Consider the following 19,780-nt stretch of genomic DNA (forward strand, 5'->3'; position numbering starts at 1 on the left):
CCGCCTTTGTCGGAAGGGGCCCAAGGCAATTTGCGGTTTTGAACGGTGAAAGCAATCGATGAAAAATATAGAACAGAGGCCAAACCATGGCTCCTTCATGAGCTAATGGCCTGTGTTTCTTCCTTCCGGATATGTGGGTATGGGTACACACACACACACACACACACACACACACACACACACTCCTTAAGTGGCTCCAGGGGAGATTAGGGAAATGACTGCCCCAACAGTTTTCTCAGTCTGATCATACTCCCTGCCCTGGGTTCCTTCTTTTTGTTAAAAGGTAATGTGCTATTACCACTAAAGTGAGTATTTTGCAAGCAGTCAGTCAATCTGGCTTCTCTTCCATGAGAAAGAGGTTGTTTAGGGGGCATTTTCGCAGTTAAGCTTCCCACTGACGAAAAACAAGTGGGATTATTTTTAGCTGCATATTTTAACACTAGCTAAGGGCCTGTCAGTGTGACAGGCCAGGAGTGTAATTGAACCTCCCTCCTGATGGTCCTGCATGCCTTTCCTAGAGCCATCACAACATCTTGTGGCAATTAATTGTGTAAGTTAATTATTTGTTGTGCGAATAAGTGTTTTCATCTTGTTTGCCCCGAGCCTTTGTTCCTGGTTCTAACTTGTCCTTCATTTTGTATGCAGGCAAAGCTTCCTTTCTAAAATTAATAGGCAGTCTTGCCAGAATAAGTATGACAGTACAAAGCCCTGGACAGTTCTCCTCAGACTTGGTTTATTTTTCTCTCAAGTGTCCTGGAAAAAAGTTCTCTGGCTGAAAGAGAATAAGAGTACGGATTAGCCTGTGCCCTTTCAGGAATACGGTGAGCTTCTCCGTGTGTGTTTTTCTAGATTTGAACACCTTGAATCATTCCCTAAGGGTACAGGGGAGCTAGAATTTTCATCTCCCAATCTGAAAGAGTAGCTTTAATGCTGCTTTGAAGTTGGAAAAGTGGCCTAGAAATAATTTAAATTCATAGCTAAATGCTTTGGGGGGGGGATCAATAAAAGCAGCTCCTCCTGTCACAACATCAGCCTCTGCCACAGAGCTTTCTTATTTAATTAACCCAAAAGCTGTACGCATTAACAGGTGGGGAATTGCATAAAGTTCACAAATGGAGAGGGGAGGGAGTGCGTGTCTCTGTGTGCATGTGATAACTTCTCTTTGTCCCTTCCCCTTTCACTCTTTCGCATATGTATTCATGCCGCTCATATCCATATATGCCCTTCTCTCGCACACCATTCAGCGTAGCTCTCATAAACAAGTAGTATTTTGCACTGCCTGCTTACCAACACTTCGTTCTTGTTGCCTACACTCTTTTTCTGCTGAAACCATTCCCACAAACAGCACAGTGCCCCATCTGTCTCTAGACTCTGTGGGCTGACCAAATAAGCACATGAGTCGTGCGAATGTTCGTAAACATTCCGTGACACTTCAGCAGCTGAGCCAATGACTAAGGCTGGGGACTCATTTCAAGAACAGAAGCCGATGTCCTTACAGCCAATCACTGTAGAGGTTCTGCAGGCTGCAGCTTGTGTTTAGCTTTCTTTTGTCAGATTTGATGGGGGGGCAGAAAATTAGTAAAACAGCTATGTTTTCTGCAAGTGTTCATATTCTGTACCTCCCTAGTCTCTTTGCCCCCCCCATCCAACCGTAGCATGTGTCTTTAATGTTTGACCTCAAACAGATATCTAGACTAGGGCTGGTAGTAGCTGTAGTTGCTCTTGCTGTTGCTGTTGTTTTTACACAGCGGCAGCAGCAGCAATGCTCTGGATGACCATCATTTCACAGTCGTGCTCTCAAACATAACATTGCAGTTGTAATACTGCCAGATTGAAGTTATATCTGCCTGTGTGCGTTTGCTAAGAAGCAGCTCTACTTCTCCGCAGAGAGCTGCACATGTGAAAAAGGAGAGCAAAGAATCCAGCACACATCCAATTTCCTCCTCTTCCTTGCAAGTAGCATGCTTGTTTCCCTCATGCCACTTGTGCATGTGGCCCTGTGGACACGGTCAATAAGGAGCTGCTGGTGTCCTCTTGCATCCCCTCTGGCCTAATGACAACCTCTGGCAGCGAGCCAGGACTTTGCACAGAGGTCACGGAGTGCATTGGAGGAGTTGGCGAAGCTTCTTCTCTGGTCTGCTTTGGAAACTGTCAGGCAATTGTGGATCTGGCTTTAAGAAGAAATAAGGACCACTCTCACTCCTCCTAGGCTCCCTCTCCCTCCCTCCCCTTTTCTTTCTTTCCCTCCTGACAATCCCTCCCTTTCTCAGTGGTGCAAAGGATTTCTTTTTTTTTCAGAAAGCAGTGTCTCTGAGGAAGAGGGAGCGAAAGCGAGAAAGGGACAGGCTGCTTCCAGGATTCTGTTCGAGCCAAGATGGGAATGTAGTCTGTGGTGTTTCACAGTGGCAGCTTCTCAAACGAAACTAGAAGCATAGAATATTTGCTACGAAAGAAGAAGAAAGAGAAGGAGAATTTTACATCTCCCCACCTCCTGGGATCGCACAGGAAACTGTGAGGTTGTCTTTTCACTTAGTCAGTGCTGCACATTGTTTTGATATTTCTCCTTAGCCTCATCCCCTCCCTCCCTCCCTCCTTTTAACTTTCAGCTCCCATCTTTATTTCCACCCATCCCACACCCTTCTCTGGGTTAGAGGGTTTTGCTTTGACTGTGGGGTTTGCGCCGGAGAAAACTAGTGAGGAGGGGCTAAAGTATCTCTTCTCCACTGGAAGTGGTAGACGACGATTTGTGCTGGTTACTTGAGCTTTTAACTGGGGATTTTTGAATTCCCTTCTTTGGATTGTCTGTCTGGACAAAAGAAGATTTTTCTCCTTTGGGGAAGTCAGTCAGAGAATAAGAGAGACAAGAACATTTCCATGATGAGCTGGGGTGGCTTGCAGATGGAGCGGGGTTATATTTTTGGATTCTGTTGCCTAGTTCTCTTGGATCCAGGACAGGTTTGGACTGGGAATCCCAGTACCCAGAAACCTGAGCCAGAAGCGCAAATTGAAGTCAACAGCAACGCCAGCTTTGGCCCCACTTTGGAGGACACTGCTGTGGCCCCCACTGAGGCCATACTTTGGGGGGATCGGTGCCTTGGTTATTACGATGTCATGGGTCAGTGGGACCCACCCTTTAACTGCAATTCTGGGATCTACAAGTTTTGTTGTGGGACCTGTGGGTATCGCTTCTGTTGCCAGTTCACAACTGGGAGACTGGACCAAAGTGGCTGTACCAATTATGACAGGCCAGAATGGATCAACACAGGCCAACCACCACCTCAGGTGGACGAGACCCCCGAGAATCCCACACGGGACAAGACCAACATGATTGTATACATCATCTGTGGTGTGGTGGCCATCATGGTGCTGATAGGAATCTTTACAAAGTTGGGACTGGAGAAATCACAGAGCCCCCAGGCAGAGATGACCATGTCCAGGTAAGACCTCCCCCCCCAAAAAAAACCCATATCTCTGTCTTTTATCCCTTCTGTGTCTCCTTTTGACTTTTTCTTTGCAGTGAATTTCGATAAACAACATATCCTCCTGTAGCTCTGTCACCTCCTTTGAGGCGGACACTGAGGTCTACAAAGTCAACCAACATCTTTTCCTCTTCTCATCTCCTCACTCTGCCCCACACATACAACCTTCTTAGTCTTTAGGTCTAAGTCCTCAGAAGACAAAGAGAGAGAATGATATGGCTCTGGTGAATCATAAAGGAATTGTGCAAATGGGTGGGAATGAGGATTCCAAGTAGGTGAAGCTTAGCAAATAATGTTTCTTGAGAGTGGGAACTGTTAATTTTACTTAAGAGACTGAAATCTAAGAGGCTAATTTCAAAAGAAAATGTAAGTTGTTATAAAATGTGGAGAGTGGGAGGGAGGGAGGGAGGGAGGGAGATATACTGTGAAGAGAATAAGAAGGGTGTTAAGATTAGCCCAGGCAGGCAGGCAGGCAGGTACACTTCATGCTTGGTATCTACAAGGCTGAAAGTAAAGTTGGTGATATATTCATGTGTTGAGAGAGGTGTGTGTGTGTGTGTGTGTGTGTGTGTGTGTGTGTGTGAATAATGGACCTCAGTACCTCAGAATATATTATTTCTTTTCTCCAGGGACCCTGTTTTTAAAGCAAGGCTGTGGAACTTTGTGGAACTTTATATGCAGTTTTGTGTTTGTGTTTGTGTGTGCGTTTGAGGAGGGGGTGATGAACACTGGTGCCTAGCAAGCAGAAACATGCTTGCAGCTGCTCCTTGCACCCCTCGCCAGCACATTGCAGAGGGATCAAAAGGCAAGTGGCGCGCAACACTGTAAAAAGCTAGGATATTCAAAAGCGACACCTCTCCAACTTTGCTACTGCTCAAGGAAAAGCAGCCCGGAATGCTGCTGCTGCGGTATGTGTGATGAAAACAAGTTCAAAGCCATGGGGGGGGGGGGGGTCGGTGGAGATTGGAAACGGGTATTGGCGGTTAAGCGTCTCCTGCTGGGACCAACCCTTTGCCTCCTCTCACTTTGCAGCTGCCATCTCTGAAACAAAGCAACTGAATTTGGCAATTAATTGTAGGTTGTCTGGTGGCGTTTCCTATCTGCATCTCTTGCGCACGCACGCACGCATTCTCCCATAGTGTGCATTCCCTTGTTTTGTTTTGCTCTCCTTCGCTTCTTTCTCTCGTTAAGCTTCCGTTCCTCCGGTTTCATTCTCTCCCTCTGTTACAAGCCCAGTTGTGAATTGTCCTCTTTTCCATTCCCCTCAACTTCTGTGCCTCCCCACTCCCTTGATTCTCCAGTCAGCCCTTTCTGCCAGGGGCCTCTCTCTGCCACCCACCCACCCGTCCCCCCAGAAGCAATAGGGGAAGAAGAATTAAGTCTCTTGTCAAAGGCGAAGTTGTTCCTCCCAAGGCTATGTAGCACTTGTAGGTCACGAGTCATGGCTCCTACAACACACATAGCAACATGCTTGGTCGTTTTGTCAGTAGTTGTGGGAAGGGAATGTGGGGGCTCAGGGATGATGACATACAGCGTGGAAGAGCCAGGGAGGGGAGGGAGGGGGCAGGGAAGCAGTGCCACTCTGGGTGCCAGCTCTTTGTACTGCTAGCGCTTGATCTGCTTCTGTGCCAGGACTGCAATCTTTTTACCTGATGTGTAGCAACAGCAAAGAAGATGTGCAGCCAAGGGGGCTATTTGCCCAGTCAGCGACTCTCTGTTTGTGCTTGGCATCGAAGGAGGTGTCGAGGCAACTGTGTGTTCCCTTCTCATGGGCATAATAAGCATCCCGTGCAAATGGCCCCGGAGCATCTCTCTCAGCCCAAATCCACTGATCAGCTGCTCCTCTGACTCCCACTGGGCAGCAAGGGAAGCAGAGTCCAAGCCAGAGCACCGCACCAGAATCAAGGATGTGATGAAGGTCTCCACCTCTTTGTATGGGGGGGCTGCCAGGGATGATGGCCCATCCACTGTAGTGCCACAGAAACGGTCTCAGTTCAGGGGCACCCAACAGCCTGCATGATGCACGATCACAAAAGTAGCCAAATGGGCTTTTCTAATTGCTATGCTGTGAACTATTTCCAGGCAGCTATGTGAATCTGGTGGCAAGATTCCCCCACCTGCTGTAGCCCATGGAAAGGATCAAGTTCTAGAATGATGGAGTCAAGGATCCAGGGAAGGCTGAACTTTGGGTTTCATGCCAGATTTGCAGGGTGGGGTGGGAATACCAAATTCTATCACACAAATGTCTTTTCCCCAGGCTTCTTTTTGTTTCTGGCAGTGCAAAATATTGAGGTGTTTCTAATGACACCAGAAGTATGTAAACAACTAACAGGCCGACGGAATCAGACCCAAGTCTTTCTGTTCTGTTTCCAGCAGTGGACAGCCAGACATTTCTGAGAAGCTTAGAAGCAACTCCCCAAGGCAATGGCCTGCCCTCTTCTCTCCCTAGATTTTGGTATTGCCTCTGACCATAGAGGTTCCACCATACAATGTCTAACAGCCATAGAGAGCTAGTTCCCTCCCCATTAATGGAGGGGTGCCCACATCCTCCTTATCTTTTCCATCACATATCAAGTTTGAAACCATGGATGCCTTAACTTGCTATAACTTCAGCAAGACTGAAATTTGGTAATGCCATCCCAAAGTTCAAGCATTTCATGTGATGGTTATGTGACGTATTTTACAGATCTAAAAAGAAGAAATAGGGGAGAAATTAAATTATTCCCTGTTCTAACAATTTGACCCTTTAGCTAAATATGGTTGTATGTGTGCATAAACACATCCAAATACTTTATTCCCACTTTAAATCATCCCATCATTGCTCTTCTCTATGACAGCGCAGTAACGAGGTTACAAGTGGCATCATCTACATGGCTGATCGGGCATAGTTGTGTTGTGATGCCTGTCAACTGCAATGCCAGCATAATGGCTTGCTTCAATAGGATCTGGGGTTTTGCTAGCAGTGGTTGGTTCTGTGATGGCCAAGTGCCTTTATGGGTGTAAGTGTGTTGTCTCCCTGATTCACCTCCCTCTGACCACTGCCATGCTCCTCTCCTGTTGCTACGCTGCGCAAGAGCTTTCAAACGCACCAACATACCACATCTGGTAATGACGCACATTACTGGCACAATAGCACAAACCCATCTGCTACATTTGAGAAATGTGGTTAATAAAGCAGTACTAAGTAAATGAAATAAAATAAAATTTCATTAAGAAAATAAAATAAAAACAGGATCTGCAATGCAGGGTACAACTGCAGCATCCTTCTGAATTTGGCTGTCCGGCCTCTGCTTAAACACCTTCTGCCCACCACCTCCCAAGGCATTCTGTTCCACTTCCTCCCTGCAAGGAAGTGTCTTCTAACGTTTAGCCAAAATCTGCAAATTTACACCTATTTTTTCTAGCCTTCCTCTTGCGAGCAACAAATTTACAATGATTGTTTGGGAGCTCCATTTGGCTATATAAGTTTTTGCGGTGGTGGGCCAATATAGGTATTGCAAACAGGCCTTGATTTCAATAGTTTAAATTAGCACGTGTAACTTAATGTTAAATTATAGCCAGAGCCAAGTGAGTTCTGCTTTGGATGAACAGCCAAACTTGGGAATTAAAAGGAAAAAAGAAATCTTTCTATGCTTGGCAAAACTATTGCATCTTGATGCAATTGTTCCACTGTGCCCTTGATAGCAAATAAAAAGCATTGATTTTGGATATGGTTCCTCTGTTTTGAATGCAGGTAAATATGACTGAAAATTGGGATCTTTGCTGAGCAGCCACTGCTGTACAAATTTCTGGTTTTTTGGCTGACAAGAGGAACTTTAGATTAAAGGGGCCGGCCAACCTGTGCCCAAGAAGCAATTGCTTTGTTCAAATGTCTCTTGTGCTTTTCCTCTGCTAACTGCACCTGATTCTCTGCCCCATGGCTAGAACCAAGCTGATCTTCTCCTGACCATGATGTTCTTCCTGGGTGCTTTGGGATGCAACTCACCATGCCCCTCTCTTTTATTAACATGATACTTACTGTATTTTTTTATTTTAAAATTATTGCAAGCCAATGTATTTGCAGGGTGGGTTATAAATCTAAGTCATACGTAAATGCATGCGTAAGTTCATCAATCACCAATGAGACGGGTGACCCTGCAACTCACTCTGGAGTAAGGGAAACAAAACAAGGGATGTTTAAATAGGAACTTGTCCTCTAGCCCAAAGGAAACTATGGATGCTACCATCAAGCTGCTTCTGGAATCTACAGAGGTCATTGCAGGAACTGTGAACTGGAACAAAATGTGTTGCCAAAACTAGGGAAGTCATAATCAGAAGAGGAAGAGCCAGATTTTGGTTTCTGTAGAGACAGATGCTTGGGATGAAGTCTGCCCAGAGGCCAGGTGTGTTGGCAGAGGTGGCAAGAGAAAAGAGCACAGAAATAGCATCATCACAGTTAACACAGGTGTCACTGTTTCATCTTGCTTAAGTTAATGCTCTTGTTTTACTATTTCATCAAGTCAAATGTGTGCACGGCAATATTTCCTGGAGCAAGGTGTTAATGATTCCTGCTAGAGAGAGAATGTTTGGAAATCGGTGCTGTGCAAGCTTCCTATATATCCAGCCCCAGTTTTGCATCTTTCCTGACCTTTGATAATCACTCTATCCTCCATAGTACAGCGATTGTACAGGCAGCACTTTATCGCTTGACTAACTTTGCTAGACAGGTAACTGGGAGTGGCTGCTGGGACCATATAACACTGGTCCTAAAGGATCTACACTGGCTCCCATTACATTTCTGAGCACAATTCAAAGGGTTGGTGCTGACCTTTAAAGCCCTAAATGACCTTGGCTCTGTATATCTGAAGGAGCATCTCCACCCCCATCATTCAGCCCGGACACTGAGGTCCTGGTCCATGGGTCTTCTGGCGGTTCCCTCACTGTGAGAAGTGAAGCTACAGGGAACCAGGCAAAGGGCCTTCTTGGAAGTGGCACCCGCCCTGTGGAATGCGCTCCCATCAGATGACAAGGAGATGAGTAGCTATACAACTTTTACACCTGAAGGCAGCCCTGGAGAGGCCATACAGAGGCAACAGGAAGCTCCCTGAGGACAGGCACTGGCTCATCCTCCTCCCCAAGCTTGGCAGCAGCTGCACTGGTGGAAGAAATAAGGACATTCCCCATGCCCTCCAAGTGCACCAATTTTCCAGGGACAGTCACGAAATTAAAAAAGCCATCCCAGCTTCTGATTTGATCTCAGACAGCAAGCAGCTCTCCGGGGCCTTAAGCAGGCATCTTTTCATCACCTGCCATCTGATCCTTTCCTCTGGCGATGCCAAAGACTGAACCCGAGACCTCCTTCATACAAGGCAGGGGAAAGGAGTCTTTTTCACCTTGAGGGCCACATTCCCTTCTGGGAAACCTCCTGGGAGCCACATGCCAATGGTGGGTGGAGCCACAGGCCAAAGTGGGTGTAAATTTTACCTTTGTTCGGTAGATTAGTTTCTACAGTCACTCACTCACACACAGTTCTCTCTATCCTCCCTGCAGACTAACAAGAGGCATTGTCAGAGTTCATGGACACATTCCGGCCAGGCTAAAACACTCAAGGCTGGTATAAAGCCAGGTAGTGAGGGTGTGACCTGATAAAAGGAAGTGTAGCTTGAGGAGAGTTTTGAGGGGCAGATGGATAAGTCCAGAGGGCCCCAACTTGGCCCCTTTCCCAGATAAATCGCTCTGCCCCTGAGTCCTTCCCCGGCAGCTCTCGAAGCTAACAAGGCTATTGAAATGGACAGGAAATGTAAAAGCTCTGGAAATTTGGTAACTTATTGCCTCTGTGAGTGTCTGAGCAGTAAGGTGCCTGCTGTAGCCTGCAGATTGTCTGCTAGGGAAACAAGTTTAGCAATAAATCCATGTTATATTTGTGGGTGAGTAGGGTCTTGAGAGTGAATTAAATGAAATAAAAAAGCTATGAGAAATTGTTTATTAGGGCAAAGAGACCTGATCTAGGAAACTGCTGCAAATTACAGCACAAACCGCTTAAATTTATGTTTGGGCCTCCACATGCTTGGACACAGCTTATGGAAACTGAGTGGTGGATATGGCTTTCAGCTACACAGTCCCTGGGAATAAAGCCCACTGAACTAGATAGGATTTACTTATGAGTAGACATGGATAGGATGCACTGTGAGTCACACAACCAATATATGGCATGAAGAAAAGAAGTGGGCCTTGTGCATATGAATCGGCTTTTACTAGTGCCTGAACCAGGGGTCCCCAAACTAAGGCTCGGGGACCGGATGCGGCCCAATCACCTTTTCAATCCGGCCCATGGACGGTCCAGGAATCAGCATGTTTTTACATGAGTAGAATGTGTCCTTTTATTTAAAATGCATCTCTGGGTTATTTGTGGGGCCTTCCTGGTGTTTTTACATGAGTAGAATGTGTCCTTTTACTTAAAATGCATCTCTGGGTTATTTGTGGGGCATAGGAATTCGTTCATTTTTTCCCTTCAAAATATAGTCCCCCCCCCCAGGTCTGAGGAACAGTGGACCAGTCCCCTGCTGAAAAAGTTTGCTGACCCCTGGCCTAAACCTATATAGTATAAGTGAGCAAACTATCACATGAGACAATGTTCGTATTCATTTTAAACCCGGTGTTTTGTTTTATTTAATTTTGTGAGCTGCTTTGGGCCCATCTTTGATGGAGAAAAGTGGAATAAGCTGTTAAAATAATTGAAATGCATTAAAATAAAATAATAAGATGTTGAATTCCACCCACAGCAAACTGAAAAGAGGTCAGCCATGCTCATTCCAGCCTGTTCCCTGGGCCATCAGCAAGAATAATTATGCATAGTTATTGGAAATAACTTAGGGTGAAATCCAAAGACATCTACCCTGCCCACCATCCATCAGCAGAATGGGCACAATTGGTGGAAATGATTACTGTCCCCCTGATCCCTTATCCCCCCCCCCTCCAATCTGCTCTGGCAGGTTGGAGATTCCTCCAAATCAGATGGGGTAGGTGGGAGAGGGCTACAGGGGGAGGAACAGAAAGGGAGGTCCTCTCTTCTTGCACAGCATGGAATGTCACCCTGTAACACAAAGATGTATACTGTATACCAGTATGTATTGGGCCATTTCAATAACGAATGTATGTAGGAAATATAGACCAAGAATAAAGACTTGTAAAAAATTATTCTTTGTTTGATAAGAGTACAATCAGGGGCTATTAGAAGTAATTAAATGGGAAGGAAGGGAGCTCTTGGGGGTATCTGACAGGGGCCCAAAAAGCCAGAGGAGGAAGTGAAGAAAATGTGAACAAAGGGATTTCTATTTATTTTCTTTAAAAGAGGCAGGCAAAGTACTGGCTCTGGGAAAGCATTTTAAAATAACCCGTTGATTACAGTAATTGCAAAAAGGGCCATATGCTGTGGAAACAGGTTGTGTGAATTGGCCCCAGCGGACATGTAACACTTCTCTGGTGCTGTTCATGCAATTTCTGGTGTTAAGACTAGAAGCGGCACTTCATTAGGAAGTTTATCAATTAACTGAGATCTCAATTTACACTTAAGGCTCAGTGTAGAAATGTTGGCCCGCGAAATGTACATCCTGCCCAAGAAGTCTATATGTTGCAGAAATCCTTTTGATTTTATGTCAACAACAAAAAAAGTGACACTTTGGAATGCCAATGAGCATGGGCAGAGGTCTATCAGCACCAAATAACTGAAACACGCCCTTCTAAATTTAGAACTCCTGAACTAGGTGTGGATAACCTCTGGCCCTCCAGATGTTAAAAGGTAAAGGGACCCCTGACCATTAGGTCCAGTCGTGACCGACTCTGGGGTTGCGTGCTCATATCGCATTATTGGCCGAGGGAGCCGGCGTATAGCTTCCAGGTCATGTGGCCAGCATGACAAAGCCGCTTCTGGCAAACCAGAGCAGCACATGGAAACGCCGTTTACCTTCCCGCTGTAGCGGTTCCTATTTATCTACTTGCATTTTGACGTGCTTTCGAACTGCTAGGTTGGCAGGAGCTGGGACCAAGCAACGGGAGCTCACCCCGTCACAGGGATTTGAACCGCCGACCTTCTGATCAGCAAGCCCTAGGCTCAGTGGTTTAACCACAGCGCCACCTGGGTCCCTAGTTCAGATGTTACTGAACTACAACTCCCATCATCCCTTGCCATTGACCAGGCTTGTGGGGCTGGCAGGAGCAACATCTGAAGGGCCAAAGGTTCTCCACAGGTCTCATTTTAGAAATTAACCACAGAATATTAACCAATGGGTTGCTTTGTTAAGATTCTTCCTTCAGATATGGAGGAAAGAAGGCTTTTAAAACAGGCTAGTGTCAGGGAGCAGATACTGTGCCCCCACCTGGAAATGTGCTGGATTCTGGTGCTGAGAGGTAGAAGTGGGGGGGTGGCTCATAGCAATGTTCTCATAAGGACAGAGAAGATGTAATGCAGCCAGGATTAAGCCAGATGGTCTCATACTGCATGCCAAGAGCCCCAGCAGCAGAAGGTGGCATGGATAATAACCCGTTCCCAAAAAGATGGCAAGGGCTATGAAGTGGAGTGTAATATACTTGAACAGTGGGCGACAATACATTTGTGGTTTGGGCTGGGTGAGGAATAACAGCTTTTGAGTGCTGACTATGAAGACCATGAAGAATAGAGATACGGAACCAGATTCAGCCACAGGGCTGGATCCTTATCTCCTTATTTTGGTCCATGGCCCAGTGGCGTAGGAAGCCGCTCAGGCACCCGGAGCAGCAAACATGACATGCATCCGGGGGCGGGGCATCGCTACATAGTGGGGTGCCAGCGGCGGCACTCGCGCTGCCCCCTAAAAGACGCAGCTAGGAGCGGACCGCCCCCTCCGCTCCCCACTTGCTATGCCCCTGCCATAGCCTCATCCTATGCAACCCACAGCTCCCTTCAGGTTCTCCCACAGGCAGACAAGGAAGAGCTATCGTATGAGGTAAAACAAGCAAAGGCCAAACTGGAGCTGAATCTACAAAGTTTGTGGAAGGAGTAGGAGAAGTGCTGGAAAACATATGCTGGCCAGAATTGCCTGTGTATTGTAGTTGTGAATTATGGGCAGTGGTGGTTCTGGTGTGTGTGTGTGTGTGTGTGTGTGCAGGATATGACAGCTTCCCCATGGAAGCAGTTTAGAATAACCCCTGACAGTTATATTGGTTTAAATTTGTTATGCGGACAAAATACCAGCACTGCAGAGATTCTGATAGTGAATTTCGGGCAGATATATCAGTGCAAATGTCTTGGACTGGAGGAAGGATGAAAGGGTAGAATTCTACTTGTGCTTTTGTCGTTTTTTTTGTCTGTGCACTGAAAAAATCCTGATTCTGAATGTGTTTACTTGGAGTTGGAAGCAAGTGTGTCTGATTTCAGTGGAACTTACTTGCATTGAGATAGCTTAGTTGGCAGATCACGAGACTCTTAATCTCAAGGTTACGGGTTCAAGCCCCACGTTGGGCAAAAAGATCCCTGCACTGCAGGGGGTTGGATTGGGATAACCCTTGTGGTCCCTTCCAAAACTTTACAATTCTACGAAACACATTGAATGTTAATATTCTATCCAATTGACTAGCATTTTGATCCTTAGCACATTTCTGTGAAGGCATTACTTATAGCAGGTACGTGCATGCTTCAAATGAAAGTACTCTTATCACCCACGGTGGGAATGAAGATAACAGTGCTACGCTTGAGAAAGGAACCTGCGAGGCAGCGCGAGGTGCCCTTCCCCCAGCTCACTAATGAGAGCTAATTTTCATCTTGTCTCCTTTTATCTGTCCTAATGTCTTGCTTGCATGTAAGTTGAACGTACAGTTGCCCCAGGGAACAGGCCTGATTGGCTGGTGGAGTGATGTCTATTAGAGAAGAGCTGGCTCTCCTAAGAAGAGGTTCCCAGCCTGTTGGGAGGGCCACAGGTTGGGAAACAAGGGGACACCATAAATATTTAAAGCCCCATAGAGCTGAGGTAGGAGAAAGCAACCCATCAGGCTTGGTGCTGTAAAGATGCAGAAAATAATTGTCTTTCCCCACAAAAAAGAATTCAGCCTTTAAAAGGTATAATTGGGTAAATGCATAGGGAAGCAGGTCAGTTTGGTGATCTGATCAGGAGTGCAAGAAATGGTTGTGCCAAAGCAGGACTAGGGACCTGTGGGACTCGAGATGTTGTGGGGCACCCAGCTCCCATTTCAGCCCCTGTCTGTGCAGCCTATGATGTGGGGAGCTGTAGTCCAGCAACATCTGCAGGGTCATTTGCTCACGCCTGCCCTAAAGAATCCACACCAAGTCTACAAGCAGATTACACTTGCGTTAGTCAAAACTGCATATGAATGCGTGTTTATTAGGAGACATTTGCCCTGAAATGTTGATGAATTTTGATGAGGTAACAAACCCGCAAATCGCTGCAAAGTGCAGAGAACTGAATTTAAGATTGGGAAAATGAGAAATGGAGAGAACCAAAACTGACAGCTCCTTCCGTCCCCGGCTGCCGCAGAACTTACCCCTTCCAACTGTGGCACTGGCTCAAGCCAGAGGGGAAGAAGCAGTTGCCCTTCTACAAACAGGAACAAAGATGCACTAAACACCAGGAACAAATCCAGAACTGCACACACACACCCCTCCAGAGGCCAGCAAGGTTATTTTGGCAACCTGAGGCAGAAAGTCTCACAAGTTCATTTCCTGGTAGTAAAGATGGAATAATTAAATAACTGACAATTTGTTGCCTTTTCATGTCAGCCAAAACGTTCTGCCAGAAGTGGCTGCCTCACTCTGGCTAATGATAGGGTTGGCCCTGCTAATCACTCATGGCATCGTTTAGCTGTACAGACAGTGGGTACTTCCACACAGCAGTTTATGGAGGACTCGGGGCTGCTCACACATGCATGTTTTGTGTGGCATCTGCATGAGATCATCCAAATTTCTTATTTGTGCACGAAATTCAGCAAGTTTAGAAAAATCCACAGAAACAGCAAGTCTGTGTTCAATGGGGAAATAATGTGTGGTGTCATTTTGATGAGGACTTTGTTGTGTGGGTGCTGTGAAAAACTTGCAGACAAGAGCAACACCGACAATAAACTGCAATGTAGAAGCATCTGGTGTCAAAGAATAATAGAATTGTAAAGTTGGAAAGCACCCGATGGGTAATCTAGTCCAATTCCCTGCAATGCAGAAATAACTGTCAATCCTGAATTTTTCTGCATGTTTTCTTTACACCTCTTTCCATCTCACCCTTACTTTATGGTCACTTGCAGACAGCCTGTTTATTGAGCATTCATCCTGATTTGCTTGTGGGAAGGTTATATGACTTCAGTTATCACATACTGTCTGGTGCATTGCTTTCCTGACCACAAAAAACTGTGGGTTTTTTAAAATCCTAAAACATATTGTAAACTCATACAGGGAACTCCAGTAGGGAAAGGCGGGACTCCACAGTGCCATCTGGTGTCGCAGTGTTATAGCACATATAAAACGCTTTTTTATTTACCAATCTAGCTGAGTCCCTGAATTTGCTGCTGGGTGATTGCAAAGTAACAACAGCCTGGAAGCAGCAGCCCTCTCCCTCTCCCTCGCCCTCCATCATTCTGTCATGGGAGCCCCAAACATTGCTTCTCTTTCTCACTGGCTCACATCCCAAAAGTGGTTTGTTCATTGTGACCAGGCGAACGTGTCGCAAGTAGTCTTGGCAGTTAAAACTGGGATGGAGTGTAAATGTTGGTGGGGCAAACAAGAATTTTGTGACACTTGTTTTAGTAGACACTGATTAGCTCAGTATTATTAGCTCAGGGCTAGAAAAGCAGTGATGTATAAGGATTTTGAAATGTTAAAATTATTCAGCCTTGTGGTAGGGCTGGTGCCTTAACAAATTACGATGGTTCTGAAAAGATGTTTTTCCCCCGCCCTGTCCAGTCCTCCGCACCGCACTCCTACTCCAGCCCTGCATTCAACATACTATCAAAGACAACAATCTAAATGCCATTGTGTGTAAACCCCAATATGGGTTGTGTACTAGGTTGTTGCCGCCCTGATTGTGCCCTTCATGGTACCCTTCCCTACCAACAGCCCCTCCACTCCTCTGGCAAGGATTCCTCAGCAACCTATGACCAGCTTCACCTCTAAACATGAAGTCAGAAGATTCCTGCTCAGGAGAATGCCATTCTCTGCTGTTCCTTATCGACTGGTCTTTTCCCTTGCAAAGCCACACTGTGGACCCTATTTATCCTTGCCCAGTTTCTGTCATTCTTTCCAGTGATACATCTGAGCTGCTCGGACACACGCTGGGCTCTAAATCTACATGGTCTGGACTAGCTGGGATTGCAGGTCATCACTCTGCCCAGAAATCCAGCATGGATGCCAAACTCCCCTCCAGAGCTGATCTAAGCCATTGAGCAAAATGAAGCAGATATGCTCTTCAGAATGCCAGTGTGTGTGTGTGTGATAATTATTGATTATGCAACTGGTACATAGAATTGCTCTTTTTTCCTTCCAGTTCTCCTTTTGCATCCCGACTCCTAGGGCTCGTCCACACTTTGCTTGTCCTGTGTCTAGAAAGCAGGGTCTGAGAGGTTTTCTGCTTGCTTCGCTGCTTTTCCTGGGACACTGAATTTACCACTGAATTAGAGCAAACGTCAGTATGCGGAAACACTGTTGATGTTTGCTCCAATTCAGCGAGTTTTCCTGGGGGGAAGCAATGAGACAACCAGATGTGTTGAAGTGCTTTTTTGTGTGTGTAAACAGCAATCCACCTTAACTGCACGTTGGCAGAAAGGCAGTACAGGTATATGGAGGGGAAAATAAATACTTTGAATACTCCTCCACCTTTTATCAGCAGCCCTTGTGTGTGGTGTAGTAAAACAATTTGTGTGTTCAGACCTTTAACCTCCCCCTTAAATAAATTCAGACAAGACTCAAATTTTGGTTTGGTTTCTGTCAGAATTTAGGCCACAACTTTATTGATTACAGCAAGTGAGTGGTTGCATAGGCTCTGGTTCGACTAGCTCCCTGCACCATTGCAGGTAGCGCTGACCCACAGCACCAGCATAGGTCAGCCTAGGGTGAACACTCGGATAGGTGGAAAGCCAGGAACAGGCTATGTCCACCACCCAGATGTCCCCCTGGACTCAGGCACGGGCACAACCCACTCACAGGGTTGACCAAATTGAGTCCCTGGATTCCTTTAACAGAATACCCTACACATAGGGATGGCAAGAGCATTCCCCCATCCTTATTACCTGAACCAGAGCCTATCCACCACACGAGCCAGCACTCGCCGCCAACCACTCACACCTGTAACCAATCTCTTAACCCCGCTGACACAGAGGTCAGCCACAAATCATTCCCAATCACAGACAGATGAACCTGTAAAGGGACGCATCGCGGAAAGTAATGCCCGGGTGATGGATCACCGTCCCACCCAAAGCCAGAACCTTCTTGGCCACTGCGCTCTGGATGCACTTTCTGGTCCTCTTGGTGGCAGCTGGGCAATGACTTCCTCTCCATTCACGTCACTGCAGGAGTTGCGACCAGAAAAATTTGAGTCCAGGAAGAGCTGCTTTCAACTCCTCCAAGTCCTCCTGCATACGGGTCCGCAGGCTCAAGCCAGGAGCTTTCGGCAGTCATTCTCGCCCAGCTGCACCACCATCGCCAGAGGTGTGCCTTCTGCAGACACCTTCGCCTGCACGGTTGGAAGAAGCTCCTCCCAACACATTCCTTGTCTGGACACCCAGGAGACGCTCACATGGTTGGGGAGCCCTAGCCTGCATCCAAATCCAGACTCCGCTGCCCTCTTGCCGGCCCAGTGGACAATGCTGTGCCCAACTATCCAGACTTGCAAGGTGGGCGGACCTAGGAATGAACAAAACAGCATTAACAACTGCACCTCAGTGCCGCTTCCGAACATAACTCTTGTATGCTTCAGATTTCCAGCTGCCCAGATCCTTAATCCTGTCAACAGACAGGCCCCAATGCGCAGCGGTGGTACCATGTTTCTCACATTTTAAGACGTGCCTATAAAATAAGCCATGGCACGATTTTCTGGAGGCAATAAAATATAAGGCATCCCCCAAAAATAAGACGTACTGCGGTATTGTAACGGTAGTGGTGGGAGCAGGTCTGCATGGCGCTTCTGCAGCGTGTGCCTCGCCGAGACCCAACTGGGTCGGGACTCGGCGCGCCGCGCGCTTCTGTCTTTCCCATGTCCCGCTGGGTCGGGACTTGGCGCGGCGCACGCTGCTGCTCTTGCCGGGTCCTGCTCAGTCGGGGCTCGGCGCTGAATATCCCTAAATATTTTACTTTTTTATGAATTTCTATCTCAATGCTTTGCACCAAAACAATATAAACAATTGCGGTGATAACGGACATCCTTGCCTAGTTACTTTTTGTATTTTACATTCATTCGTTATCACCTGAATTGCAACTTATCACCAAGCTCAAAACCATGGAGGGACCTGGTTTGAACAGAGATATCGGGTTCTTATCTCATTATACATGATAAGCGATCTTCAGCCATCTCAACCCTTGCTTTTTCATGCAAAACCATTTGCAGTCGTTTGCGGTCATCAACAGCTATCAGTCAGTCAATCACCCATTTCCACCACCCTTCTGAGTGATCCCCCCTCCCCATCCCCACCCCTCCCCACCCCTTCTCTACATAAGTGCCTGGAAACTTCCATTTCACTGTATCTGAAGAAGTGTGCATGCACACGAAAGCTCATACCAAAATAAAAACTTAGTTGGTCTTTAAGGTGCTACTGAAGGAATTTTTTTATTTTACCTGCTTTACGATTAACTTCACATTTTGTTCTGAATAAATTGCTTGTATTCCTTTCAAAAATTTACATCCACAATTACGGTAATTTCTTTAAGCAGTTTTTTCATGAAATCCCAGGAAACATTATCAAAAGCTTTTTCCGCATCTATAAACATTATTGCTGCTCTCCCCCCCCCCCATTTTTTACCTCCAGTATTCTATCACATTCAATATGTTTCTTATGTTCTCTTTCATTTGTCTACCTGGAATGAACCCTGCCTGATCTTGGTGTATATATTCACCTAAAAAATGTTTCAATCTATTTGTTAAAATGTTTGCAAATAGTTTATAATCATTATTTAGTAATGAGATATGCCTATAATTTTTTATTTGCATTAAATCCGAATCTTGTTTTGGAATCACTGTTATATAAGCTTCTTTCCATGTTCCTGGAATTTCACCTGTCTTTAAGACATCAATCATCACATCTTTCAATGGGTTTACTAATTGTTCACTTAATTTTTTATAATATTTTGCCGTTAGTCCATCTGGTCCTGGAGATTTACCACTTTTTGACCAATTTATTACCTCTAAGACCTCTTGAGCTGTTACATGATTATTTAAGATCACAGTTTGTTCCCCTTTCTTTTGGCAGATTACTGTTATATATATATATATATATATATATATATATATATATATATACTCCTCTATTTTAAAATTCCTCTCCTTTCCTTTCTTGTACAATTCTGAGAAGTATTTTACAAATGCTTCTCTTATTTCCTTCATCTTAAAGGAAGCTCACATCTTCCTTTGTGGGCGCCCTTTAAAGGACCGTGCACAGCACCTCGGGCCACATGGGACTCACCAGCTGGTTGGGATGGCCTGCCTCCCTGTGCTAGTCATTGGGGGTTCCCGCCAAACCCCAGTTAACCTATCAGCACTGTTTGGAGGCAGGGCCAGTTGCATAAATAGGATTCTCATATATATATATATATATATATATATATATATATATATATATATATCCTGCTTAATGCCAGAATAGGCTTCGAAACTATTTACAAGTATAAAAACCAATTACACAAGCATTAAAATATAAACATCTATAATTAAAATGCACAGTAACACAATCTCATTAAAACATGAAAATATAAACACTTCTGGAAGTGGAGAGCCTTCCGGGAAGAGGGCATGCTTACCCATCCCTTTCTCCAGCTAAGGATGTGCTAATTTGGTCTTTGCAAAGAAAGTCACTGGGAGGGAACTCAGACACAAGTCAGGCTGCAGGTCAGAGAGCAAAAATCAAGCCCTGGAAGCATCTTGGGGTGGGGAATCAGTATCTGCCGAGGTGTTCATGCTGTGAATTTCCACCTATATTCAACCTGTCTGTCTCCTTCCCATTTGCCCTGCATCCTCCCTTCATCACATCACTGCTCCCGCAATTAGATTGGGGGGGGGAGCAAGGGCGTACCCACCGCGGGGCAGGGAGGGGCCGCTGCCCTACTCTAGAGGCAGGGCCGGTCGGGCAGCTGCGGGCAAGAG

At 45.9% G+C, this 19,780-nt stretch overlaps 1 protein-coding gene across 1 annotated transcript in view; it reads left to right on the forward strand.

The window, feature by feature from the left end:
• Positions 1-1,839: 1,839 nt before the first annotated feature.
• SHISA8 (shisa family member 8) overlaps positions 1,840-19,780 on the forward strand; it is a 35,379-nt gene continuing 17,438 nt past the window's right edge. The window contains exon 1 of the mRNA XM_035128044.3: positions 1,840-3,437. Within this exon, the coding sequence (XP_034983935.2) occupies positions 2,875-3,437 (563 nt within the window). The 5' untranslated portion in view covers positions 1,840-2,874. The remainder of the gene's footprint in view (positions 3,438-19,780) is intronic.

This window comes from Zootoca vivipara, chromosome 9 (assembly GCF_965207765.1).
Source record: "Zootoca vivipara chromosome 9, rZooViv2.hap1.1, whole genome shotgun sequence".
NCBI lineage: Eukaryota > Metazoa > Chordata > Lepidosauria > Squamata > Lacertidae > Zootoca > Zootoca vivipara.